The following is a 26,952-nucleotide window of genomic DNA, read 5'->3' as shown; positions in this document are numbered from 1 at the left end:
ATACCCCTATATAACATATATATGTATCGCCATATTTACCCTTTTAATACAAAGTTTCACTAAATGCATTTGTATGTATGTGAATAAAATTTTAAATGGACATTATCTTGTCTTTTTCAGGTGCCGAGATCCCACCCACCTGTGGGCAAAGCACTGTCACTTCAGCTTCACCTCCCAGAAAAGAAAGTGCAAATGCTCAGGTACTCAAAAAATGTACTGCACTGTACACTGTAACTTGAGGATCAGTTGATGATTGGCTTATATTGCTGCCACGGGGTTCATGTGCCAGCAAGAAGTATTGCAACTTATTTACCTGCTATGTTCTTTTTCTGTATCAGAAATGGGATCCTTGTTTAATGTAAATTGGCAGTATACTCATCTAAGAAAGCAGACCATTAACACTCTGCAGAGTTGCCAGTTCTTGTACAGAGACTGGAGAGTAGACTACCATTTTGTTCTTGAATTTCCCTTAAGTTAAATTGACTTTGATTGTACTGAAATGATAAACAAAATGCTAGGTAAACACAGAAAGTATGTTGTGAGCATCATTAATTGAGAAGGACTTGGTGATTTGTGTGGAAAACAGACTGTGTAACTCTAGGCAGTGTCACCCAGTACCTTTGAAAGCAAATAAAGTACTGTCTTCCATAAAAGGGTATTAACTCAAAGGACAGTTATATATATATTTATATATAGCTAGAACTATTTTGGGTAGCAATATATCCTTTAAGCTTCAAAGCAAGAATAACAACATTATTTTTCGCTACATGAAAAGAATATTGAATATCTAAAAGACATTAGTACTTGTTTGCCTCCTCTGTATAAGATTTTCATCAATTCCCAAACTACTACAGCTATGGGACCTGTTATCCAGAATACTCGGGACCTGGGGCTTTCCAGATAATAGATCTTTCCTTAATTTGGAGATTCATATCTCAAAGTGGCTGTTCACCTTTGAGTGAGTTAACTTTAAGTATGATGCAGAGAGTGATATTCTGACACAATTTGCAATTGGTTTTCATTTTGTATTATTTCTGGTTTTTGAGTTATTTAGCTTTTTTTCAGCAGCTCTTCAGTTTGTAATTTCAACAATCTGTTTTTTTAGGGCTCAACTTACCCTAGAAACAATGCATTGATTTGAATAAGAGACTGGACTATGAGAGGCCTGAATAGAAAGACGAGTAATAAAAAGTAGCAGAAGCAATAGATATGTAGCTATGTGCAAAAATGTGAGTTTAAACACCGTACATTTATTGGTTGGGGAACATTTCCACGTTTCTGGCACAAATGCTCCTAATCCATTGTTTGGTACTGTGAATGATGTACCCGGCTCAAAACGAAAAGGAACAAGGGAGCCTTGTAGTTCATACGTGCCTACAGACTTCCCTTTGCATTTATCAGCTGCAAAAGTATTATTGCTGTGAAATTGTATACTATTGGGTGTAATCAGGGGCAATGCTGCCCATTCTGCCACCTGAGACGACTTTCCTTCTGCCACTTGCGTGAGTCTGAGGGGGTTCCACATCACTAGTGCAGAGAACACAATTGTGCTCTCTACACTAGAAGAGCTGAATTTCTATGTTGAAAACAGGAAATGGGGCTCTTAAAGTTACCAGGAGAGGCATTTTTTCTGACTTTGGTAACCAGAACCATTGGCCCAGTGCCCCTGGGTGCAAGGAAAAATACCAGGCATAAGATTGGCACTAGTGATGGGCGAATTTGCGCCGTTTCGCGAAACGGCGAAAAATTTGCGAGACGCCGGCCTGAATTTTTGCCGCGAATTTTTGCGGGCGTTTCGCGAATTTATTCGCTGGCGGCGAATCGCGCAAATTCCCCGCCAATTCGTGCCTGGCGAATAAATTCGCCCATCACTAATTGCCACCCTTTAAATAGGAAAAAATGCCAGCGTTTTTTGGGACTTAGAAAAATGTTCAACTTTTTTTTGAGGAACTCCTATCTACTCTATTGCACTTCACCTGGTCTGAGGTGGCGAAGGTAATGGTCAGTAAAATCAAAAACTTAGTGAATTTGCGTAGTAGTGCTCTTTCGGCAGACCGAGTGCCAAGTTATGCCAGCGAAATTATGCCAGCGTTAGCCACTTCGCCCTTTAGTAAATTTGCCCCATACTGTGTTAATTTATAGACTGCCCCACGCAAAAAAAAACTATATTTGTATACATGTATATAAATTTTGTTTGTGCTAAATGAGGATTTAAACTGCACTGAAATAAAAAATGTCATATAAGCAATGTGATTATATTGTATATACTGTAGAAACACGACCACCTTATTATGTTTCTCATGGTTAAACTTGGTAACTTTGGCATCAGTCTTCAAGTTTTACAACATGGCAGAAAACCTTTTTCACCTGCATATTTATGAATTGTTCCAAGAATCAGAAAACCCCAACATTTTTAGGGTTTTGAAATTTAAGAAATGAATCTCTGCAAAGAAATCCCTTCCCACGCATGCTGGCAGGTAAAAAGCTCAATGCGATTTAATTGCCATAAATATCCTGGTTTTTTTTTTCATTGCCTTTTCTAAATTATCATTACCCACTTTCATATAAAAAAAGAAGTATAGTATTTTGTGTTATTGTTCCGTTAATGCATAACACAAGTGTTTGTGGTAATGTAGAAAAAACAAGGTTTCAATTTCTTTTAGTCAAACATTTTAATTCAGCAACATAGAGTGAAAAAAAACCTTGTTTCCACTAGGATTACTGTGCTCTACCTAAGAGAGGATGACATTTTTGTGCCACTTTCTAAGTGCAATTATCTTTGGTTTCCTGGATGAGTCAGTGCATGACCTCAAGCACAGGGCAAAGCAAGTCACCCAATTTAAGAATACTTACTTCTCCCTTTCTAGATTAGCTCTCAGTCTCAAATTATTCCTGAGGACTGCTGAGGCATAGGCTGTTTGTCATGGTTTTATAATTAAAGAGGAACACTGGTTAAAATGTTAGTAGCTGTTAGAATGTTCATAACATGCATGTTGTTTCAATTTCAGATTTAGATAGTTTGAGCATGATTGAGATTGAGATTGTACATGTTTTTTATTTTACATCTGCTAAGCATTCTCAGAAATGAAATGTGCACAAAATAACTAACTGGGAAATTATATTATTTTAAGGCATTGTATGTGTATATATATATACATAGTGATGGGCGAATTTGCGCCACGAAATTTGCAAAACAGCAAAAAATTTGCGAAAATGCGCCAGCGTCCATTTTTTTGGACGCCGGTGAATTTTTGTGGCCGTTAAAAGAATTAATTAGCCGATGGCGAATCGCGCAAATTCGCCGAGAATTCGCCGAGAATTTTTCTCCTGGCGAATAAATTCGTCCATCATTATGTATACAGTATAATAGGTATGGTTCACATTGGTTAACTGTCTACTTGAATTCACCCAAGTATTACCTTTTAGGATCAGCTTCAAATGAGTGATCTAGGTAAATGAGCCACAAAATGAGTTTATAAAGTGCCAACATGTTTCACTGTTGTGCACATAAGTAATAAAGGTCCAGTCCTCAAGGGCTTACAATCTAAAGGGAGCGGGGAAACCTGAGTATGTAATTGAATGGTGTTGTCAAACATGGAAGGGAGGTCTAGAATGATTAATATAGAGAATTATCCATGAATTTGACACATGAAGGTCACTGTTGACTTGCAAGTTCAGTGTAGTGGTGGACAAAAAGCAGTTGGAGTAGACAGTGGGTAGAGTGAAAACTGTTCTTTGGAGGAAGGTGAAAAAGAAGACAGTACCTTACAGCCTGAAGGGAATACCCTATGGTAAAGCAAAAGGTTGAAGATTGAGTAAGTCCTGCATAGTGGGCAGTAAGTAATGAACGGATAAAATGTAAAGATATGTGATCAAAAGAGCAGGTTATTGTTCATGTGATGATAGAAGGAAAACTAGCTCCTCTTTATTGACTTGGGAGAACTGAGGCAGTGTAACCCGATAGCAACCCGATACCCGATACTTACTGCCCACTATGCAAGATTTACTCAATCTTCAACCTTTTGCTTTACCATAGGGCAGGGGTCCCCAACCTTTTTTACTCATGAGCCAATTTTTACAATTTGAGAGCTGCAGAACAAAAACAACAAGTCCAGTGCTACTTTTGGTTGAGCCCAAGGATGATGTGTGGGTTTAGCATTGTAATTAATGTTGTTGACTATTGTCTTTGCCTTTGTCTTACTTGGCTTGAACCTGCAATCTATCATGTCTAGCTGTAGGCAATTCTCAATTAAGAGGCTGTGTAAGCCTTCCTTTTTAACTTCCTTCTATAGTCTAGCGCTTGAGTCCTGAACTTCTACGAGAGAGTGTGTTCCTGCCCGGTGCTTATTTTGTATCTGCTGATCTTCTAGTTATCGCCTCTGTCCTGTTTCTTTTATTTGTCGTAGCCTGCCAGTGGACTTGCTACTGTGTCTGCTTTTTATACTTGTATAATGTTGCTTATTAAAGCATTCCATCAAACCCAGCTGCTTTTTTCTTGGTCTTTTATCCCTCAAACCACATCCTCAAGGATATATAGCAGACAGGTTCCTTCCAGTCTGTTCCACACGTGTAGTTGCTGGACACTGTGTGGGTTTCACCAACATTTCCAAAATAATTTTTTTTGATTACAAATAAAATATTTACAAAATATTTGGAAATGTGCTTGAACAATTAATGAAGGTATTTACATTATGTTTAATTTTATTTCTTACACTACAAGCAATAGTATATGAGTGCAAAATCTTTTTTAGAATGCAAATACTCATCATTGGGTCCTGCCTAATAGCTTTTAATTATGTGTTTAATAAATGGAAGCTCTCTGGGTGCACACGGACATGTAGTGTTGCAAAGTGTAAGAGGCTCTTTAGTGGTGGCTTTAAAGGTTTTTCATACAAACACAGTGTAGATGCTTGGAGTGGCATTTAAACTTTCGGAATGGCCTTTAGACAGAAAGCCTTTAACAGCATACGATGCAAGCTAGGAAATAAACATACAGGACATGGTAATAACATTTCTCTTTGACATTACAGTCAGTAAAATTCAGAAAAATGAATATCCTTATGTAATCTCCCTTCAAAATCTCATAAACCCTTAATAAATTATCTAAATGTTGCTTCTGTAAAGTTGCCTTTTCATTTACCCCTTATTTTTCCTTATGTCCTTTCTAGTGTCATCTCCTGCTTTGCTTTGTGTTTTTGCAAAGTTCACCCTCATAGGTGGCACCTTATGGAAACAGCAAATTTTTGCAGTATTTCTTTTTAGTTAAAAATACTAAAATGTGCAATTTGTCTGTGGATAAATATGCACACCCAAAAGTTTTCATAGTGTTTTGCAAAGTCCAGCCCCATAGGTGCCTCCTCGTGGAAACATCCAGCTGTGGGGGTTATTTACTAAACTCAGAATTCAAAAATCACAAAAAATGTGTGATTCTTTTTTGGATAAAATCTGACTTTTAAAATATCACACAGTTTTCAGAATTTATTAAACCCTGAGGATGGAAACGTTTGATTCTGAAAATCCGGCTTCTCAGACCTGTCAAGGCTGCATATAGGTCAATGGGAGAAGTCCCGATGATTTTTTGATGTGCGCTGTGTTTCGTGAAATACCCCAAAGTTTTCGGGGGAAAATTCCGGAAAAAATCTTGAAAATCGGATGAAAAATTGGAAAAAATCTGATGAAAAATCGTAAAAAAAACTTGAAAATCTGATTTTTTCCCGCAAAGCAAATTTTAGGGAATGTGTAATAATAAATACGTGTAAAAAAACCCTAGCGGATTTGATTGTAGATAAATATTGAGATAAATTCGGACTTTGATAAATAACCCCCTAAATGTCATAGTAGCATTCTCTGACCAATTACATTTTATTGAAACTATATCCTATAATGTGTGGCTGGAGCCTTAGTTGACCCATAGAATAATTTTTTCCCAAATTTTTCATACCACTTTAATACCACAAAGTTGCCCATTAACCCAGATCTCAGGAGGACTAAAGAACAAAATGTCTGGATTTCAGTATTGAAACATGTTAAAAACATGAAACACACCATAGTCTACATGCTTGATGCATTTCGTGGTCACAGACACTTTTTCAAAAGCAATAATGTAGCTGGTCTTGCACCTTATATATTGATGAAGATAATTTCCCTTACGTTTCACTAGACATGAATTTGCGTCAAATTTCCTCGTTTCGCCACAAGCAAATTAATTTGCGAAACTGTCACAATTCATCTGTGAAAAATCCACTGCGTCAAAAAAAGTGCTGCACGTTAAAATTGTCCAAAATTTGGACCAAATACTCGTGCATATAAAAATTGATGCTCGAGTAAAAATTGACGCACACCAAAATTATTTTGAAGCCCAAGTCAATGTGTTTTGCGAATTTTTCTCAGTTTTGTCAAATCGAAACTGCACAGATTCGCTCATCACTACATTTCACTGCAGTGGAAAAAAGGGTGCTCCTTGTTGCACTGTAATAAGATGAGTTCATTGCAGCCATTCTTTTGTGTTTCAAGATTTTAATTGTGTTTTACATAAACAATCAAGATTTTAACAGAAGTCCAATGCTGGACTATGAAACAAGTCTATACAGTTTAAGGTGACTAATAGTATAGAAGGACAACAAACTACAAATAATTGTTGGTTTCGTCACCTAGACTGTTATTAGATCTGGGGGCCCATTTACTTAGCTCGAGTGAAGGAATAGAATAAAAAAAACTTTGAATTTCAAATGATTTTTTTGGCTACTTCGACCATCGAATTGGCTACTTCGATCTTCGACTACGACTTTGAATCGAACAATTCGAACTAAAAATCGTTCGAATATCGGACTATTCGATAATCGAAGTACTGTCTCTTTAAAAAAAACTTCGACCCCCTATTCGCCACCTAAAACCTACCGAGGTGCAATGTTAGCCTATGCGGAAGGTCCCCATAGGCTTTGTAACAAGTTTTTGGTGGAAGAAAAATCGTTCGAGCGATGGATTAAAATCGTTCGATCGAACTATTTGCGGTAAATCCTTCGACTTCGATATTCGAAGATGAAGGATTTACATTCGGCAGTCGAATATCGAGGGTTAATTAACCCTCGATATTCGACCCTATGTAAATCTGCCCCCTGAAGTAAGTAAACCATATTAAACCAAACCTAACAATGCTCAGTAAATATCAAGCGCTAAACAAGTAGAATAATGTCTTGCAATATGATATAGAAGTACAGGTATGGGACCTGTTATCCAGAATGCTCGGGACCTGGGGATAACGGATCTTTCCGTAATTTGGGTCTTCATGCCTTAAGTCTACTAGAAATTCATTTAAACATTAAATAAACCCAATAGGCTGGTTTTGCTTCCAATAAGGATTAATTATATCTTAGTTGGGATCAAGTACAAGTTACCGTTTTATTATTACAGAGAAAAAGGAAATCATTTTTAAAAATTTGGATTATTTGGATAAAATCGAGTCTATGGGAGACAGCCATTCCGTAATTCGGAGCTTTCTGGATATCGGGTTTCCGGATAAGGGATCCTATACCTGTACTTATATTGTTTTGAACAGGAAACATTCAGAATTAGTCATTACAGAGAGAGTTATAACTGTAGCAATCCCAACGTTTGAGATTTGCAACTAGAATCAAATTGGTCCCAAAATATTGACTATGTTTTGATGAACGATTGCTTAAGATGAGGTTCAGCAGTCTTTACTCTTATTGCCAGAAGAGTTGATTAAGCCATTCTTCTATCCTTTGATTACTTAATAAAGACACTATTTCATTTACGATTTGTTTGAGAATTCAAAAACACTCTTCAGGACAACCTCTATGGTACCTATGTCTCATATGAATAAGCTTGATGTCAAAGAAGAATAGGAATATCTCCATATGTCCATGGGTCGTACTAAACGTTTACAGACAAATAAAATGAATGCAAGTCCTACTTTCCCGTTTAGTGACTTTTTTAAAACACCCTCATCACCTTTCAGGTTTTAGTCCACAGTCCTTGATGACTAAGAAAAGTACTGTGATAGGTTTAATGTGGCTGAAGGTGCATTGCAATGCACTATACAGTTTGAAGAATGAAACACATTATGTTGGAAGTCTCGAAATGGATTTGAGAGGCGATTTTCCTTCTGTATATTATCTAAAGCTGCTTTCAAAAAAGGTAGCGGTTCATGAATCTAAACTCTGGAGAACCAAGAGCTGCTTTTAAATCCACAGAATAAAATTCTTGCTGGTTGTAAAATATGTTATACTTGGCATCTGACATTCCTGTTTAGTTCCGCATGCCCAACCAATGCTTGTTTTCAAAGATAACTTGATAGATAAGTCTGTTTGTGTATTTCTGAAAGTTACTGTTGCTCACCTTGTATTAAATCTGAATTAGGCAATCAACATTGGCAAAAACCAACAAGCTTTATTTTTTTGTGTTTTTTTTTGTGGTAATCCCATTATTTTTTAAAACTAAAATGAACATTATATGCAACAAGTGTACAAAAACATTTTACAAATACGGTATATCATATATACATAAGTAAAGTAAAAAGTAAAATTAGTAATGTTATTAAACCAATTTGTTATAATTGGGGAAAAAGAATTGGATGTCTAAGGGCAAGTTCCCACAGGGCGTTTTTATGTTTTTTAAAAATGCGCTGTTAAGTATAAATACACCATGTGCATGATAATGTTCCTTTTTCAGCCTGTAGTTTTCTTTTTCCAAAACGCATTTCTCGCTCCCCACAATTCCGCTTGAAAGAATTTTATTAAACTTTTGTGAAAAAAAGCCAAGCAGAAAAGCAATTAAATGCAAAATGTAGCTGGACTGATTGTCAATACACAACGTAATTACATCAGACGGCAAATACGTATATGCACAATCCATCTCGCAAGAGTTTTGCCACTATATTGAAAAGACGCTGTGTATTTCAGCGAAGTGTATTTCCTAACCTGAGGATCACATAGGGGCAAATTCACTAAAGCGTGAAACGGCTAACGCTAGCGCAAATTCGGCAGTGTGACGTCATTTCGTTACTTCGCCGATTTACTAACAGGCGCTGGCGTAAATTCACTAGCGAAGTGGACCTACTCTGGCGCTACTTTGCACCCTTACGCCAGGCGAAGTTGGGCTATGGCGAATGGGACGTAACTACGACTAATTCACTAACTTGCACATTTTACTGAACGTTACCTCTTGCGCCAGACTTGCCTTCGCCACCTGAGACCAGACGAAGTGCAGTAGAGTAGATAGGGCTTGCTTCAAAAAAAGTTTGCGTCCCAAAAAACGCTGGCGTCTTTTCCTTTTTTAAGGGTGATAGGCTGAAAAAGATCATACATTTTTTTGGGGGTACCCTCTTTCCCCACTACATTTCCTAACATATGGCACCTAAACTATACAGTGGGCACATGTGTAGGGCAAAATAACAACTCTATTTTGTTTTATGAAGCTTTCCCAGGCTTGTGTAGTATAATGTATTTGTTGCTACACATACGTCCATTGTACTTTAACTTGGCGCCATATGCAAATTAGGCATCACTATCGTAACTTCGCTTTGCTTGACGAATTAACGCTAGTGCAACTTCGCTACCATTCGCCTCCCTGAGCGCAACTTTGCATTTTAGTGAATTTGCGTAGCGCTGGCGAAACTACGCCTGGCGAAGTGCGGTGGAGTGTGGCGAAGCTATCGCCGGCACAACTTCGGATCTTAGTGAATTTGCCCCATAAAGTTCAATAATATGGCGTTTCCTTGGCATATTGGTGTTTCTGCTGAACAATACAAATAATGGCATCTTATGGCATATGCTGAGTCGCAAACTCCCAGTGGGCATTGCTATAATGCGTATTACATTATTTTCAGTAGGGCTTCATTTCATGCGTATTTACATTTTAAAAACACAATAGTTAAAACACCCTGTGTGACCTTGCCCTAAGAACTATTGGCTGGCTGACATTAAAGGAAGGCTTAGATACTGTATATATATATATATATATATATATATATATATATATATATATATATATATAGAGAGAGGCTCACCACTGTCCCATTCTTGATAGCAAAGGGAATGCCATACAGCTGATACTTCTATTTTCCCATCTTCTCTACTTCAGAATTAGCAAGAAATAAAATTAAGTTCAAAGAGTAATGGAAAGTGCGATTTTGTGTTCAGTGATGGGTAGAAAGTACATTTGAGTTTTGGATGAGCTCAGTAAAAAGCGGTGGTCGAATTTTAGTGGTTTTAGAGGTTTGTTCCTCTTAAATTACAAATGCTGTGGAACTAATTCAAATCCAAATAAAAAAAAAGTACAAATGGAGAAAATGCTGAATGAAGCGCTAAAAAATATGTAAACCTCAAAAAAATATACGTTTTTGAGATAATTACTAGCAAACAAAAGCATCAGGGCAGCTCCCATTCACTTCTAAGGGACCTTGACAGGTTAAACTTGGCACAGTTTTGTATTATAGGTTTTTATAATTCTCAGTATGCATTTGGGCCTGTCATGAAAATAACATTACTTATCATTGGACACTCCAATCAGTTTTCTATATTAGATATATTTTAGGATCTTATACCTTCCAACAAAAACTCAACATTCTCCATTTGGGTCTGTCATGAAAATAACGTTTCTTATTGTTGGAAATACACATTTGCAGCTCATGATTCAGAGTCTCATAAACCCTGCTAGCTCTTTTTAACAATATATATATATATATAGCTGATCCTCCTGTTTGTTCATGTTTTGCAAAAATATGCTGTAAATCAATTCAAAGTTGATGTGTACCTGAAAAATAAACCTGTGTAGTTCAGGGAGCAGAGGATGAAAGGCAAAATTGTGTGTGTTATGTCTATGAAATGACAACTATAACAACTAACCCAGTGCAACATTCCCATATGTCATTTTCAAGTGTGTTTCCCCTCTAAATATATATAATACATTTGTCTTTTCGTATGGCATATAAAGCATCACAAAATGTAAAAAGATTTTTCAGCAGAATTTTATTAATATGGAACAGCCCATTTGTGAATCTGACTGGTTGATTTTATGAAGAATCGATTCATATTATCTGATTCAAATCTGTAAATATAAATCCCTAACTTAATTTATTAGAATATTAAAATTCAAGGGGCACATTTACTTAAGGTCAAATATCGAGGGTTAATTCACCCTCAATATTCGACTGTCGAAGTTAAATCCTTCGACTTCGAATATCGAAGTCGAAGGATTTAGCGCTATTCATTCGATCGAACGATTAAATCCTTCAAATCAAATGATTCAAAGGATTTTAATCCATCGATCGAACGATTTTCCTTCGATCACAAATTGGCTAGAAAGCCTATGGGGACCTTCCCCATAGGCTAACATTGATGTTCGGTAGGTTTTAGGTGGCGAAGTAGGGGGTCAAAGTTTTTTATAAAAGAGACAGTACTTCGAATATGGAATGGTCGAATAGTCGAACGATTTTTAGTTTGAATCAAAGTCGAAGTCATAGTCGAAGGTCGAAGTAGCCAATTCGATGGTTGAAGTAGCCAAAAAAATACTTTGCAAATTCGAAGTATTTTTTTTCTATTCATTCACTCGAGCTAAGTAAATGTGCCCCTTAATATAAGCTTCTTCAAGTTTTTTAAAATTCTTGAATATCTCTATTGTGTGTTTATTTCTTAAAAAAAAATTCCCCTAGCTAAAAGTTACCCATATCAGAATTATTTTTGGAAGGGCTAAGGTCTTTTCAGTGGGGAGTAAAACTTATGGGAAGAGGGAGTCTGGCACAGCACTGCAACTGACTGGGGAAAGTCAGTAAAAAAAAGTAAAAGATTCATAATAATTTGCTCCTCCTTTGCCCAAACTGTAATCATTTTCTACCATTAGAGTAAAACAGAAAAGTAAACAAGATCTCATTCCGAACTACATGTGCAGAAGATTTCATGGACTCTTTGGGAGGCAAAGAGGGGTTGCACATATATAAGTCTGTTCTGATAAAACAGGTGGTATGTTGGTGGTATGCCCCAGCCCATATTTGCTTGTGTTTCTACCACATTGCACTCTAACCCAATGACAGCCTCTGTTAGTTTTAAATGCTGTATCATTTGTTAATAGAGCCAATTAGTACAGTCTCAATGTGTACTTATCACTATTCTACATGACATGGACATTATATGAATCATCTTTATATTCTTGGCTTACCGTTACTGACAAAAGTAAATTACTAGTTATAATAAGGGGGGTTCATAGCCTTGCTGTCAAAGACTAATGAAACCTGGAACTCAAATAATTATAAAACAGATAACTGGGATACCAATGTGTTATACAGTTTGCATCAATTTCTCTTCTACAATGTCTAAACTGACTCCCTTTTATTTTGTTAAATACATCAGAACTGACGACGAGCAGATTGATAGATAGACAGATGATAGATAGATATATGATAGATAGATAGATAGATAGATGATAGATAGATAGATAGATAGATAGATAGATAGATAGATCGATAGATAGATAGATAGATAGATAGATAGATAGATAGATAGATAATAGATAGATATATAATATACAGTGACAACTGTGAACCCCTTCAGTTCCTTCAGTCTTACCTTTGTCTACTTGGTTGCTTCTACAATAAATGACCTCCTTACCCTGTTGAGTTTGATGGACTGCCATATGTAAGCCTTATATACTGTAGAGTTTGGAGTTGTACTATAATTCTTTCATTTTTAAAAACAGATGTAATGGTGTTTGCAGATAGGTTGAAGATTTGGTATATTTTTGTATGATCCCTATTGGTGTTTCTCAGGAACCATATCCCACACTTGTTGTCTTCACATTGCTGTTTGTTTCAATGTGATCTCGAAATAAACATTCTGCAAATGGAAGTGGCATCAACTTTCATAGTTCCATAGCCTGTCTATAATTATTCAGCTTGCGGTGTCATTAGATATAGTGAGGAACATTTGGAAACATTAGATATAGTCAGGAACCTTTGCTGAATAGTGATGGGTGAATTTCGCCGTTTCGCTACGCTGAAAAATTTGCGAAATTGGCAAAACTGCAACAAATTTGCTAAACTGCGCCGGCGTCTCGTTTTTGACGCCGGAGTCCAGTTTTTTTACGCCGACGCCCGTTTTTTGACGCCGACGCCCGTTTTTTTTACGCCGGCGTCCGTTTTATATTTACTTCCTGGAGCACAGGAAGTAAATATAATGTTGTTATTTTGCACATTTGGAACCTACAGATATTTGAGTTTGTCTATTAACCACCGTATTACTGTGCTTTGAAGGAAGTGTATGAACATTTACATTATGTTTATCTTTTTGAAAATATTGGTAGAATACCAGAGGGTCTTTAAGCAAACTTGCATTAAACTGGATGGCAATATAATTCCACAGAAGATGGATTAATAGGTGAAATATGATGGAAAAGTTTGCAAAAATCAGCTTCATTATCATTCATTATAGTAGTAGTACCCGTGGCCCCAACCTAGACTCATTGAAAACATTGTACTCTGAGCCCTTCTCATAGAGATTCCTAGACTGATAATTAATCTACTACTGTTTAATTGATTGGTGAATCTTAAACTTCTCAGATACACAAGATTCTGCTACTGGGTCTTCCTAATCCACACTTGCTTGAAGTGAACCCTTTTATTAATATGGTGGGAAACCAAAGAGATTGATCTTCCTTAACAAAATCCAACTGGTTACATTGTGCATGATTTCAAACTCCAGGGAAAATATATTCTCAGGGGAAGCATCAACAGACAGAACAATGCAAGATATATTGTAGACAGAGAAGTAAGCAATGTTTTTTTTTTTATAAAACAGCACAGTGGAGCAGAGTTCTGGTCAAGGGAGAGGCAAGGAGTAGCAGTGGATTAAAATAAATATTTCACTACTTACCTACTTAACCTTTACATCAGAACTAGACACTGATATTAATGACATGCGATAGTCATATGCAATTTTTGTTATTGGAGAGGATTCTTTTAAGGTATCAAGGTTACCCAGGAACCAGTCATTTTTAATGCAATGTGATTGACATGGGGTGGGAGGTATCCAAAGGGAGGGCCGAAGGTGAAAGAAGAAAGGAAATAGGTCTGCAGGCTTTTTCTTCATCTAATATTCAATTGTATTTAATTAATGGACTTTTTATCTATAGGCTGCAGAAAAAAAGGCTCATTGTGCACATCCTACAGTTTCATTTGCATTTTCGTGGTGCGGGAACATTAAAATATGAAATATGTAATTTGAGTAATTTTTTAGCTCGTCAAGGAAATGGTATTCTGAAAGTAACAGAGAATAAAAGGCTGTGTGCGAGTCTGCAGCATTGGTAGGCTGTGCATGCAGGATAAAACCATTCACTGCCTGCTAATCTATTCCCAGATGGAGGTGGAATCAGACGAGAAGCGCCATCGCACACGCTCCAAAGGTGTTCGAGGTACGTTTCCTGCTTCTCTAAATCACTCAAGGCCTCCTCTCAGCAATGACCTTCATCCGGCACATTCTCTCTTCACAATTCATCCCCGACCCTTGTTTTTACATAACTGTTCAGGCAATGTTCTCTAGCTGAGGGGATGCTTATGATAGATGATACATTTTAATATATTTTCTGTCTCCACAGTGCCAGCGGAACCAGCTATACAAGAGCTGTTCAGGTTAGTACCCTGAATGCAAAATACATTTCCATTAGCAATTTAGAAAATTTAGGTACAATTAATAAAGTGCATTTTTAGTTAACTGTCAGATTTTTTACCACTACCGTGATGGCTTTCCTATTGCACTTTGGTTAATTGGAGACTTCAGTGACCAGCATGCTCTAGCAGCCAGTAGCATTTAACTATAAAACTTGCAACTTAATTGGTTCTGGTCAATAATTGTTACATATCAGGTGCACAATACCAAATGGAATCTTCCACATTCATTTACTGCATCAAGGAGCTGGACCAGTAAGAGCCGCTAGTACCAATCCACAGACATTGGCAACTAAACCAAACACAAGTTATTCAAAACGTGAACCTAAGGATCATTTTATTCAATTTAATGAGGCAGGGAATTGAACCACATAACCGAGACAAAATCATGAGGCTAAGTACAGAACCCTTGTTTCCCTAGATCAGGGGTCCCCAACCAGTGGATCGCGAGCAACATGTTGCTCACCACCCTCTTGGATTTCGCTTCCAGTGTCCCCAAAGCAAGTGCCTTTTTTTTAAATTCATGGCTTGGTGGCAAGTATTTGTTACAGTAAAAACAAGATGTGCTACCAAACAAAGCCTTCTATAAACTGATAGTCTACATAGAGGCTACCAATTAGCCAATCACAGCTGCTATTTGGCACCCCTATGATTCTTATGTTGCTCTCTAATAGTGATGGATGAATTTGTCTTGAAATGCACTGAAGTCAATGGGCGGCAAAATTATTTTGAATTTTTTATATGCACGCCTATTTTGTCTAACTGCATTAAAGTCAATGGGCATATGAATAATTTTTTCGCTGACGAATTTTCGCCACAGTTTCATGAATTTATTCGCTGGTGGCAAAATGTGAAAATTCGCCACAAATTTGCGCCTGGAGAATTTCTTCACCCATCACTACTCTCCAAGTCTTTTTACATTTAACTGTCGCTCACAAAGAAAAAAAGTTGGGATCCCTGCCCTAGATGACTGTTCTCTGCATCTGGACAATGAAAAGAGAACAATTCAGATGGAAACTAGATACTGTATTTGGTCTAGATATAGTAGCTCACATTTAAATGGATCATTATCACATTTTCCCATTTTAATTTAGGCTGGAAAACTTTGGACCATGAGTTTCACCATCCACAATGTGGATCCTGAATCATGTCCAAATAAAGTCTGATTCAGCTGTAGGGGCATTTCTGAATCTGCTGCTGCTTGAAATAGCTGAACTGACTCAGAATGTTCTTTTGGCGAGAACTCTGTTTTGATTGAGTTGATAGGACTATGCAGTATTTTAACTAGAGTTGGGAAAGCTGTCACTACAGTTACTTGAGCCACTTTGCATTAGCTTTTTCCATGAATGTTCTTTACATTGTCTATGAAAATGTTTGATTGTTATGATATTTTTATCAAAAAGCTTTGGTTGTGTTTCCTAAATAAACAAAACTACCACCAATGTTGACAATGTTGCATTTTGTCATAATGTCTTGCATTCAGCTTGATGTATGTTTATTATTTTCCTTCCTCAGCTGTCCCACTCCTGGCTGTGATGGCAGTGGCCATGTTAGTGGTAAATATGCAAGACATAGAAGGTAAATTTAAACTCCTGGATTTTTACATTTTGTTACCAAAACCATTATTGTATGGATCTAAATTAAAAATTAATTAAAAAACAAATCTTTTTACATAGCATGTATATTGGTACAAGTGCTCTCAAGTTTGCTCACTCAAGTTATGACACTAATGTACACACAAAATAGTGGAACTAAAACGTTGTACTAGGCCAAAAAAATTCTGTACTTGTCAGTCCCCCCGACCATACTGCTCCAACAATGTGCACAATTTTTTAAAAGCGCATTCAAAAGAGAATTTCTACCTATAAGTCTTTCAAATATGGGGGGGGGGGATAGTGATATACTGTATGGATGAATTAGGTTTCTTCTAAAGACATCCCTACTTGTTAGAGAGATTGTTTCAAATCATAAACTATAGCAATATAATACAGAAGAGACATGAATATTCTTATACTTTAATTAAAAAATGTGTACTGTTTTTATAAGAAACCTGACTGTATGCAGTGAAATTCTCCCATCTTTTACTGCTGTGGATAGGAATTGTCAGACAATCCCTAACTGCTGAGCAGGGGAACAATCATACTTATGAACAGCAGGGGGAGCCCCCACCTTACTTCCCAGCCTTGCAGAACTCAAGCAGCTTTGTTTAAGATGATCCCTAAGCAGCCCAGACCACACTGAGCATGTGCACAGTCTTAGTCTTGCAAAGCTGTTTAACAAAGTTACAAGATGGTGACCCCCTGTAGCCAACTTTGAAAGCATAAATCATTTGTTTGATTATGCTTGTGGTGCAGTAAGTTCATGTTTATATTAAGTATACAAAATACAGCATTTCTAGCCTTATTCTATTTTAGACTTTACATGCCCTTTAAAAGCTGGTATCTGTTTATCTAACATGTGCAAATGCAATATTTATTGGCATCTATAGTCCTATTTTGTATGATAAACACTTTTTATCCTTTTTATAACAATTGATTTTAAAAGCCTTATCTGTTATTGGCTATGGTAGATATATTATATGGACTATATTATTTCTTCTATAGCTAGATATACAGTATGTAATACTTTTGGCAGTTTTGGTTCTAATGCCAATCCTTGCCAGGAGACTTGATTTCTAAGTGATTAGCATGACACCATGCCATCCATCCCCAGTGGTCCAAACAAAAGTATTTAAATTGAGTTTAAAATAGCTGCTACACATATATATGCACATATCAGCGTACAACTAATTTACATGTTATCTAAGAATCTTTTCTGTAGCCATATTGACTGCAGTTTAAGCTCCAGTAGGGTTGTATGATATACATTTTTATCCTATGTGATACCATAAATGACTTTTTATAACCATTAATTTTAAAAGCCTTATCTGTTCTTGGCTATGAAAAGATAGAGCTTACAACCCTACTGGAGCTTAAATGGCAGTCAATATGGCTACAGAAAAGTTTATATATAGAATGAATTGTAACGCTCGGAATTTTCAAAAAGTGTTTTTTTGTCTTTGTTAATGTCAGTGCACTCTAGAAGCAAAGCCACGTGCATAATAAGTTACAAGGGCAGTTTCAAAGGCACAGCAAAGAGTGATGACACAGGGTAGTCCCAAGGCAGAGAGGCATAGATTTTCACTTAACCAAAGTACTATATAGATAGGGATGGGTGATTTTGACATACAAGTCTATGACGCCCATAGACTTGTATGTCGTCGTGGAAAAAAAAAAGACTTGCGTCAAAAACATTTTGCCGCCCGTCAAAATTCTTTCAACGCCCATAGACTTTAATGGCCATTGGCGACATTTCGCCGGCGGCAAATTTTTGGTGAAACAAAACGGGTCAAATTTGCCCATCCCTATATATAGATATACTTTGATAATTTTTTTGCTTTGTCATGCTAATCACTTAGAATTCAAGTCTCCTGGCAAGGGTTGGAATTAGAACCAGAACTGCCAAAAGTATTACATATCTCTTGCTATAGAAGAAGTGATATAGTCCATATCATTTTTTAAAAAAATCAATGGTTATAAAAGGGATAAAAAGTCATTTAGAGAGTGAGATCAATGATCTATGCCTGGTTGTCAGGACTGAATCGTGGTACTGACAGAAATTCATAAAATATCTGAATAGGGCTGACCTGACTAACATAAAACCTGATCAAACGCTCCATAGAATGAATGCTTTGTATAACCTCAAAACACTCTAATTGCATTTAGTACTTCAGAAAACTGACCCATTACAAGGAAGTTTTAGTTACTATGGTTTTCCCTGGCTTTTAATGTGAATGTGTCATATGTGAAATCAACCTAAATCCTGCCTTTTAATCTCAGTCTTTGGAACATTAAAGTAGGCAGTTCTAGACCCAACCTGTAGGCAATATAAGCTATAGAATGTTGATAATTCAGATGTCATCAGTCATTATTATTTAAACATTCATGAAGCTGCATTTTTAGTTATATTCTGTTGCAGAAATATTATGTTAAATGTGGTCTTGTCCAAAAAGTTGATGAATTTTAGATTGGGTTAGCAGGCCCATATTAAGACAGAGAACAGGTACAGGGAAAAAGCATGGGGTGGCCCATTTATCAACATTCTCATTTTAGTGGTTTTAGAGGTTTTGTAAACCATGAATAAACAACATTTTCTCTAAACCCACGAATGCCATGAAAGCTATTAAACGACTTGAATAGAAAAAGCATGAGAAATAAAAAAAGATGAATGATGCACAAAAAAATCTGAAAACGTTGTCAGCCTCTAAAAATTATAGTTTTTCTAACAATTACTAGCTAAAAAAAATCCAAAAACCTCTCAAATTCTGTATGGCTAAAAAAGATCCAATTGGATCAGCACAGCTCTCGTTGACTTCTATTGGACCTTGACTGCTTTTACATGGCACATTTTTATATTGGAGTTTTTTATGGTTTTTGACACAAAATAAATCTTGATTTTGAGGGAAACTGAAAAAAAATATTTGGAGAGAAGCAATTGACTTTTTAGTTTAGTTAGCACTATTTCATTTGTGAGACTTAAGGGACTTTACACCTAGAATCCACCATTTTCCAGACTCATGATGACTATGATAAAGTAAGCAGTGCTTAGTGTTAGCGTTCACCTCTACCTCTTGCTCTAAATGAGTTGATCTCTGATTAAGAGGAACAAACACATAGAGCAGCAGTCTTGATGAGAAGCAAACAAACGCATCACACACACAATAAGCCCCAAGGACTTTGTTAATAATGTAAATAACATTTTAATTGGCTGATTACACCGCCTAGGTGCACACACAACCAAGACTGCACAATAACTAAGGTCAAAAGATTTTAAAAGTTTGCAAAATCTATTCTCTTCACAGACAGCAGTTTTAACCACATTAATATTGTAAAAGGCATTGTAAGTTTGTTAGATCTTAAATTACACTTCTAGAGTTAGCTTTAAACGATGATTATCTTTTATTATGGAGTGCTCTGAACTTTTGCTTGCCCGCATGTTCCAGTGGCAAATTACAAAAAACAAGATTAGTCAGTAACAACAGGATTATAATGAGAATACAGATTTCAGGTGGACAGAAATATATGAGAATACAGGTATTCAGGGTCTTTATGCATTGATATGTTTCTATTGGGTCATTTGGAACAGTCATGCAGTTTATAGAGGCAGGATTAGATTTTATTTATAATTTATAAAAAGTTTCATTTTAATATGAACATATATTAAGGGGCATATTTATCAAAGGTCGAGTGATAGAGTTTTTTTTCCGTCAATGAACTCGAATGACCTTGAAACTCGAATAGTATCTTATTTAACAAAAAAATCAAACATCGAAAACACGAACGAATATTACCTACTTGAAAACTTGAATTAAATTTAAATCAAATTCAACAAAAAAAACTTGAATATCAAGGAAGGTTGTTAATATCTCCAAATGAGTCACTGGAACTCTGCCATTGGCTTTTATATGAACTTGGCAGGTTTTAGGTGGCATACTATTAAATTTGAGTTGTTCCAAGGGTCGAGGTATGATAATTCACGAATTTGAGTTTGCATTATTCCCAAATTAAATTTGAGAGTTTTGACCAGAAATCCAACTTGAAAATTTGAATTTACCATTTGAACCTTAATAAATCTGCCCCTAAATGTAGGAGTCAGTAAATTAAGGGGACACAGTGGCATGGCATTTTTAATACCAGGACTTCTACATATGTACCATATTTATATAACCCATTTTTTAAGAAAGAGGACTTCCAAATCAAATTCCAATTCCAAATCTACCCCTAGAAGTTAACTACACAACTGATTTGACCTCTCATAATTGAGCTGACACAAAGATCTGCAGATTTTTCAGCCATCTAAAGTCAGTATTAATAACATATTAAAATTAGGAATGCATCAAATCCAACCATTCTGACTTTGGAAAAATATTGCATCCTCCACAAAATATATGACCATATACCAAATCAATTCCCTAACTTTATTTACATATTCGAACTTCAGAAAGATAACAAGGCTGTCCTTTGTCTCCCCTTTTATTCAATATTGAATTAGAACCATTAATTCACTTCCTTGATCAATCTAAGTCAATTAAGGGAATTACCATCAATAATAGGCATTTTATGGTATTAGCCTTTGCCGATGATTTATTGCTAATTTTAAAGAATCCAGAGTCTTCACTTAAAGGGATACTGTCATGGGAAAAAAAATTCAAAATGAATCAGTTAATAGTGCTGCTCCAGCAGAATTCTGCACTGAAATCCGTTTTTCAAAAGAGCAAACAGATTTTTTTCAATTTTGAATTCTGACACGGGGCTAGACATATTGTCGATTTCCCAGCTGCCCCATGTCATGTGACTTGTGCTCTGATAAACTTCAATCACTCTTTACTGCTGTACTGCAAGTTGGAGTGATATCACCCCCCTTCCTTTTCCCCCCCAGCAGCCAAACAAAAGAACAATGGGAAGGTAACCAGATAACAGCTCCCTAACACAACATAACAGCTGCCTGGTAGATCAAAGAACTATCAATATTAAAAACCCATGTCTCACTGAGACACATTCAGTTACATTGAGAAGGAAAAACAGCAGCCTGCCAGAAAGCATTTCTCTCCTAAAGTGCAGGCACAAGTCACATGACCAGGGGCAGCTGGGAAATTGACAAAATGTCCAGCCCCATGTCAGATTTCAAAATTGAATATAAAAAAAATCTGTTTGCTCTTTTGAGAAATGGATTTCAGTGCAGAATTCTGCTGGAGTAGCACTATTAACTGATGCGTTTCGAAAAAAAACATGTTTTCCGATGACAGGATCCCTTTAAGGTTGTTTTTGATTTACTTCAAGACTTTCAGTCTTTTTCTGGCTATAAAGTGAATGTTGACAAATCTAAGTAATGAATATATATGGTTCTTTTTCTAACTCTCTACTTAAGAAATTTCAATTTAAATACCCAAAGAGACAGATAAAATATTTAGGATTAATAATTCCTTCAAATTTGCACAATTTATATTCTTTAAATAGTTTACCAGCTTGTCAGAAGGTTTCCTCCATGTGTGAAAAATGGGCCAATTCTCCCCTCAATATTAAGGGACTTGTGCTCTTTTTTTACATTTTTGATATTTCCCAAGATGATATATCCATTAATTAATCTCCCCTTGCTTATAAAACATTATGATATCAAGAGACTCTGCTTTAACTAAATTTATTTGGAATGGTAAAAAAGCAAAGATTGCTCTTCATAAATTAAGAGCTCCAGTTAAACTTGGAGGTTTAAAACTTCCTAATTTCAGATTTTTTAATCTATCAGCCCTCACTAGAAATCTCATTCAGTGGATCTCTCAAGGTAATAAGTTTACAAACCCTGACATTGAGATTTTTTTAAGAACCCCATATTGATATTCTATTAGTTTTACATAGCAAATGGAGAAATGTTCCTTGTGATTTTAAGAAGAATCCTCTTTATCGTGATTACATTTTTGTATGGAAACATTTATTCTCTCGACATAGGTATAGTTATACGGAAACTCCTTTCATGCCAGCTAAGCTCTTACTTAAACCCTCAGATTTTAAAATACTATAAATTACTAGTCTTAGTTAAAGACATATTTGATCCACTTAAGGAGACCCTAATATCTTGGTCAAAACTCAAAAAAGAGTAAACGCTTCATGAATCTGATTATTACCCAGCTCATCAATGCGGACTTTCGTTGTTGCAGAATAATAAAAACCTTGTTTTAGCTAACCATAGGCTAGCTGATGATTTGGCAGTTTTTGGAACTCCCTTGTTTGATTTCTATTAACTCTTGATCTAAAAAAATTTGGAATGATTATGGGTCAGGTTTTCACCCATTATTTAAAGCTTCCATCAAATGGGCGTTTTTACAATGTCAAGTGTCCCCCTCAGATTTGGTGAAGTCTATTTATGACTATAATAAATTATTTTTAGTAGAGACTTGGAGGATACAATATTTTAAGCTTATCCACCTAGGTTATGGAAACATTTTTTCTAAAGGTACTTCTAATATTCCTATATCATATTGTCCTAAATTTGATGAGACTAATGTGTCCCTTTTTCATTATCTATGGACTTGTCCAAAGATTAATATTTTTGGAGGGAAGTCACTAGTTTTTTTAATTTTAGACTGAAGATAAAAATTAAATTGTCTCCATCTTTTGCTTTGCTGCATCTAGATAATAGGTTTTCTTCAACTCCTAAGACAAATTCTATTTCCCACGAGAGTAAATTATTGACTACTTTATTTCTAGCTGCTTCCAGGAAAGCTTTATTTAATTCTTGGTTACAAAAAGAATCTCCCTCAATATCGGACATCATTTCTTATATGAACCAACTTAGTTGGCAAGAAGCCTTAATAGCTAAAACAAAAGGAAGTAATTCCATAGATTCTTTTAGGCTTAGTTAGTCTCCTTTTTTTGAAACCAGTTTCAAAAAAACTCCAGTACTAGTAGTCAAATAATTCAGTTTCTTCAATTGTAAAATGAATGTTTATTGGGTAGTCTGGCATTCCAGATAATAATGGGCTTTTTCTTTCTTTTCTTTTCATTGCATTTACATCCACTGGCTAATTTTAATTTTAGTTAGTTTTTGTTAATTTTTCTATATTTCTTCATTGAATGTTATACATTTATGATAATAACATGCTATTGGGTTGAATGCAGTATTTTTCTCTTTCTGCATAATATTTGCTGTCATTTTGATTTCATTTGTTTTATACGAAAATCAAATAAAATATTTTAAATATATAAGATAAAGAAAATGCTTGTTCAGAGCTGCTGGGATTCAGAAAATTGCCAAACCAAATCACCCGATACAGTACATCCCTAACAATTATATGAAATTCACTTCTTTTTACATTATAAGAAGAACCAAGGGAATTAAAACCAACTCAACTGGTAACTGCAACTAATAGAATGCTAGTCAAGGAGAAAAATTATCCACAAATTTTTGTGTTTTGGCATTAGAGTTATTTTTAATAAAAACTTTTGAAATAACTGTTGAATCATTTCTTTTTTGCTTTTTTGCATCTGTAAACTTCTAAGGTGCAAATTTATCAAAGGTAAAAGTGAAAATTTGAATTAAAAAAAATTAATTTCAAGCTAATTTTTGTGTATCGCGAGAATAGCCCAAATTTGATAAAAAAAACCGAAAATTCGAATATCAAAATTTATCATTAAAAATTTGACCATCTAAAACCTGCTGAATTGCTGTTTCAGCCGATGGGGGACCTCCTAGAACCCATTCGGAGTCAATTGGTGGACTTTGAAAAATCCTATTCGATCGAAAACGGACCTATTCAGCCAAAAAAACCTTTTACTTCATTTTGGTTGGTCTTTTTATATACGAATTTCGAAGTTTTTCGAATTCAAAATTTGACCCTTTATAAATATGCCCCTAAATGTCCCCAACTGTCATATTTTCATTAGGCATCAGCTTCATTACATACGCCTTATTATGGCCAACAGCACAAGGAGAATATATCAAAACATTGCTCGTGCTACTGATAATTTAATGTAGGTAACAGTACAAGAACAATCCTACCAATACGCGAGGCAGTCGAGGAAATTTTCAGTAAATCTTGACCCTTATCATTTTTGCTTCCGTCCAATGAAGCATATATTCAAAAAATAGCGTTATGGTAAATGAAAGGGTTTCACGCAGAAAATAGCTGCAAAATATTTCAGTGCTTTATTTGTGTCACGACATGTTTCGAGCTGAGCTCTTTTTCAAGTGATAACATATTGCTTTCTCCACAATGATTTTAAACATTAAACTCCACCCTTCATTAGTGGTAACAATGCTCAAGGTGCATTAACCCCACCTCCCCGTGTACGTAGAACAATTCAAACAAGGCAACTGCCTCTGAGGAATTTTAAAGGCCTAGCCTAATAAAAACAGATAACAACAGTTCCAAGGATTTCCGCATCAAAGTTCATCGACAGATCATCTCCAGTATAGTGTAGTATTGTCCATAAGGATCTATACGCAGAATCCATATAAGATATAAATATAGAAAAGTTAAAATGGTAGAAAAATTAGAAAAGTTAGAAAAATTAGAAAAATTCACCCCCGGCACTGCTCACAAGCCTGCCCAGAGCTCATAAATTGCTTCACAAAAGGCTACATCTTTAGCTTTACTTTTCAATGTCATTTTAACACTACAATTATTTTAGTATTTCGATTAGCTGCCAAATATTACTCTTACCCTTATGTAGAAAAAGTTCACAATTTACTCACAACTTTTCTGCTATTTCTATGGCAGCATTTACTATCTAAGGAAAAAAAGAAGAGAAAAAACATTTAAAGGAAGTCAGTACATTTCAAAGTTCAAGTATAGATTTACAAAAAAACTGGAGATACTCCAGTGTTCATTTAAACCCTCTGGTTGCATACTGTTTAACTTCCTAATCCATTTAGTTTCTTGTTGCAGCAATAATCTAGTAATACTACCACCTCTCACTGGTTTTCGCACCACCTCCAGCACTTGCCACTTAAGCTGGGCAGGGCTATGTTTTAATAAAGAAAAATGGCGCGATACAGAAGTATCTGTCTGGGTACCTACTTTAAAGTTGCGGATATCAGATTTGTGCTCTTTTATCCTTTCTTTTACAGGGCGTGAAGTCTGCCCTATGTACACCATCCCGCAAGGGCATTTTAGGAGATAAATTACACAGGGTGTCTCACAGGTTGCATAGTCATAAAGCTGAAGCTTTTTTCCATTGCTCGGGTGATAGACTACTTCCCCTTTAATTATAGCTGAGCAACAAATACAACTGAGACAGGGGAAAGTCCCTTTCTTTGGTTTACCCTGGAAAACCGAAGTTGTTTTCAACTCTTTTCTGGTTTCCGCTGGGCAAAGTTTGTCCCTTAATGTCTGCAATACATGTCTCAATGCAATACCTAAGGGACAATTTTTAAGAGCCAGAAGAATAGCCTCAGATGACACCAAATACTGGGAAGCAGCTGGCCCCCTTATTGATAGATTTAAAGAGAAGGGTTACAAAACAAATCTTCTCATGAATACAGCAAAAGAAGTGGGTGCCCTATCTAGGGGTGATTTGCTCACACAGAAAACTAAAACAAAAGCTCAAATTAGAACTCCTTTTGTTAGTAAGTACTCTCAAACTAGTGGCCAGATTGAAAAAGTAATTAAACGATTCTGGCCCATTTTACAACAAGATAAAACTTTAAGGCAAATTTGCACAAATACCCCTATGTTCTGCTATACTAGGGGTCAGACATTAAGGGACAAACTTTGCCCAGCGGAAACCAGAAAAGAGTTGAAAACAACTTCGGTTTTCCAGGGTAAACCAAAGAAAGGGACTTTCCCCTGTCTCAGTTGTATTTGTTGCTCAGCTATAATTAAAGGGGAAGTAGTCTATCACCCGAGCAATGGAAAAAAGCTTCAGCTTTATGACTATGCAACCTGTGAGACACCCTGTGTAATTTATCTCCTAAAATGCCCTTGCGGGATGGTGTACATAGGGCAGACTTCACGCCCTGTAAAAGAAAGGATAAAAGAGCACAAATCTGATATCCGCAACTTTAAAGTAGGTACCCAGACAGATACTTCTGTATCGTGCCATTTTTCTTTATTAAAACATAGCCCTGCCCAGCTTAAGTGGCAAGTGCTGGAGGTGGTGCGAAAACCAGTGAGAGGTGGTAGTATTACTAGATTATTGCTGCAACAAGAAACTAAATGGATTAGGAAGTTAAACAGTATGCAACCAGAGGGTTTAAATGAACACTGGAGTATCTCCAGTTTTTTTGTAAATCTATACTTGAACTTTGAAATGTACTGACTTCCTTTAAATGTTTTTTCTCTTCTTTTTTTCCTTAGATAGTAAATGCTGCCATAGAAATAGCAGAAAAGTTGTGAGTAAATTGTGAACTTTTTCTACATAAGGGTAAGAGTAATATTTGGCAGCTAATCGAAATACTAAAATAATTGTAGTGTTAAAATGACATTGAAAAGTAAAGCTAAAGATGTAGCCTTTTGTGAAGCAATTTATGAGCTCTGGGCAGGCTTGTGAGCAGTGCCGGGGGTGAATTTTTCTAATTTTTCTAACTTTTCTAATTTTTCTACCATTTTAACTTTTCTATATTTATATCTTATATGGATTCTGCGTATAGATCCTTATGGACAATACTACACTATACTGGAGATGATCTGTCGATGAACTTTGATGCGGAAATCCTTGGAACTGTTGTTATCTGTTTTTATTAGG

The 26,952-nt window shown here is 35.9% G+C and overlaps 1 protein-coding gene across 17 annotated transcripts in view; it reads left to right on the top strand.

Moving 5' to 3' along the window:
• The window catches only part of LOC108718228 (myelin transcription factor 1-like protein), a 311,370-nt gene that overhangs the window by 162,167 nt on the left and 122,251 nt on the right, over positions 1-26,952 (top strand). For 15 of the 17 annotated variants that reach the window (XM_041565032.1, XM_041565044.1, XM_041565042.1 and 12 more), the window contains 4 exons: positions 121-200; positions 14,367-14,421; positions 14,605-14,638; positions 16,190-16,252. In XM_041565032.1, the coding sequence (XP_041420966.1) occupies positions 14,367-14,421; positions 14,605-14,638; positions 16,190-16,252 (152 nt within the window). In that variant the 5' untranslated portion in view covers positions 121-200. The remainder of the gene's footprint in view (positions 1-120; positions 201-14,366; positions 14,422-14,604; positions 14,639-16,189; positions 16,253-26,952) is intronic. The other 2 variants (XM_041565041.1, XM_041565043.1) reach the window with 1 other exon arrangement.

The sequence above is a fragment of the Xenopus laevis genome, chromosome 5S (assembly GCF_017654675.1).
Source record: "Xenopus laevis strain J_2021 chromosome 5S, Xenopus_laevis_v10.1, whole genome shotgun sequence".
NCBI classification, from domain to species: Eukaryota; Metazoa; Chordata; class Amphibia; order Anura; family Pipidae; genus Xenopus; species Xenopus laevis.
Note: the sequence above shows the minus strand (reverse complement) of the source record. Positions and strands in the feature narration are given on the sequence as shown.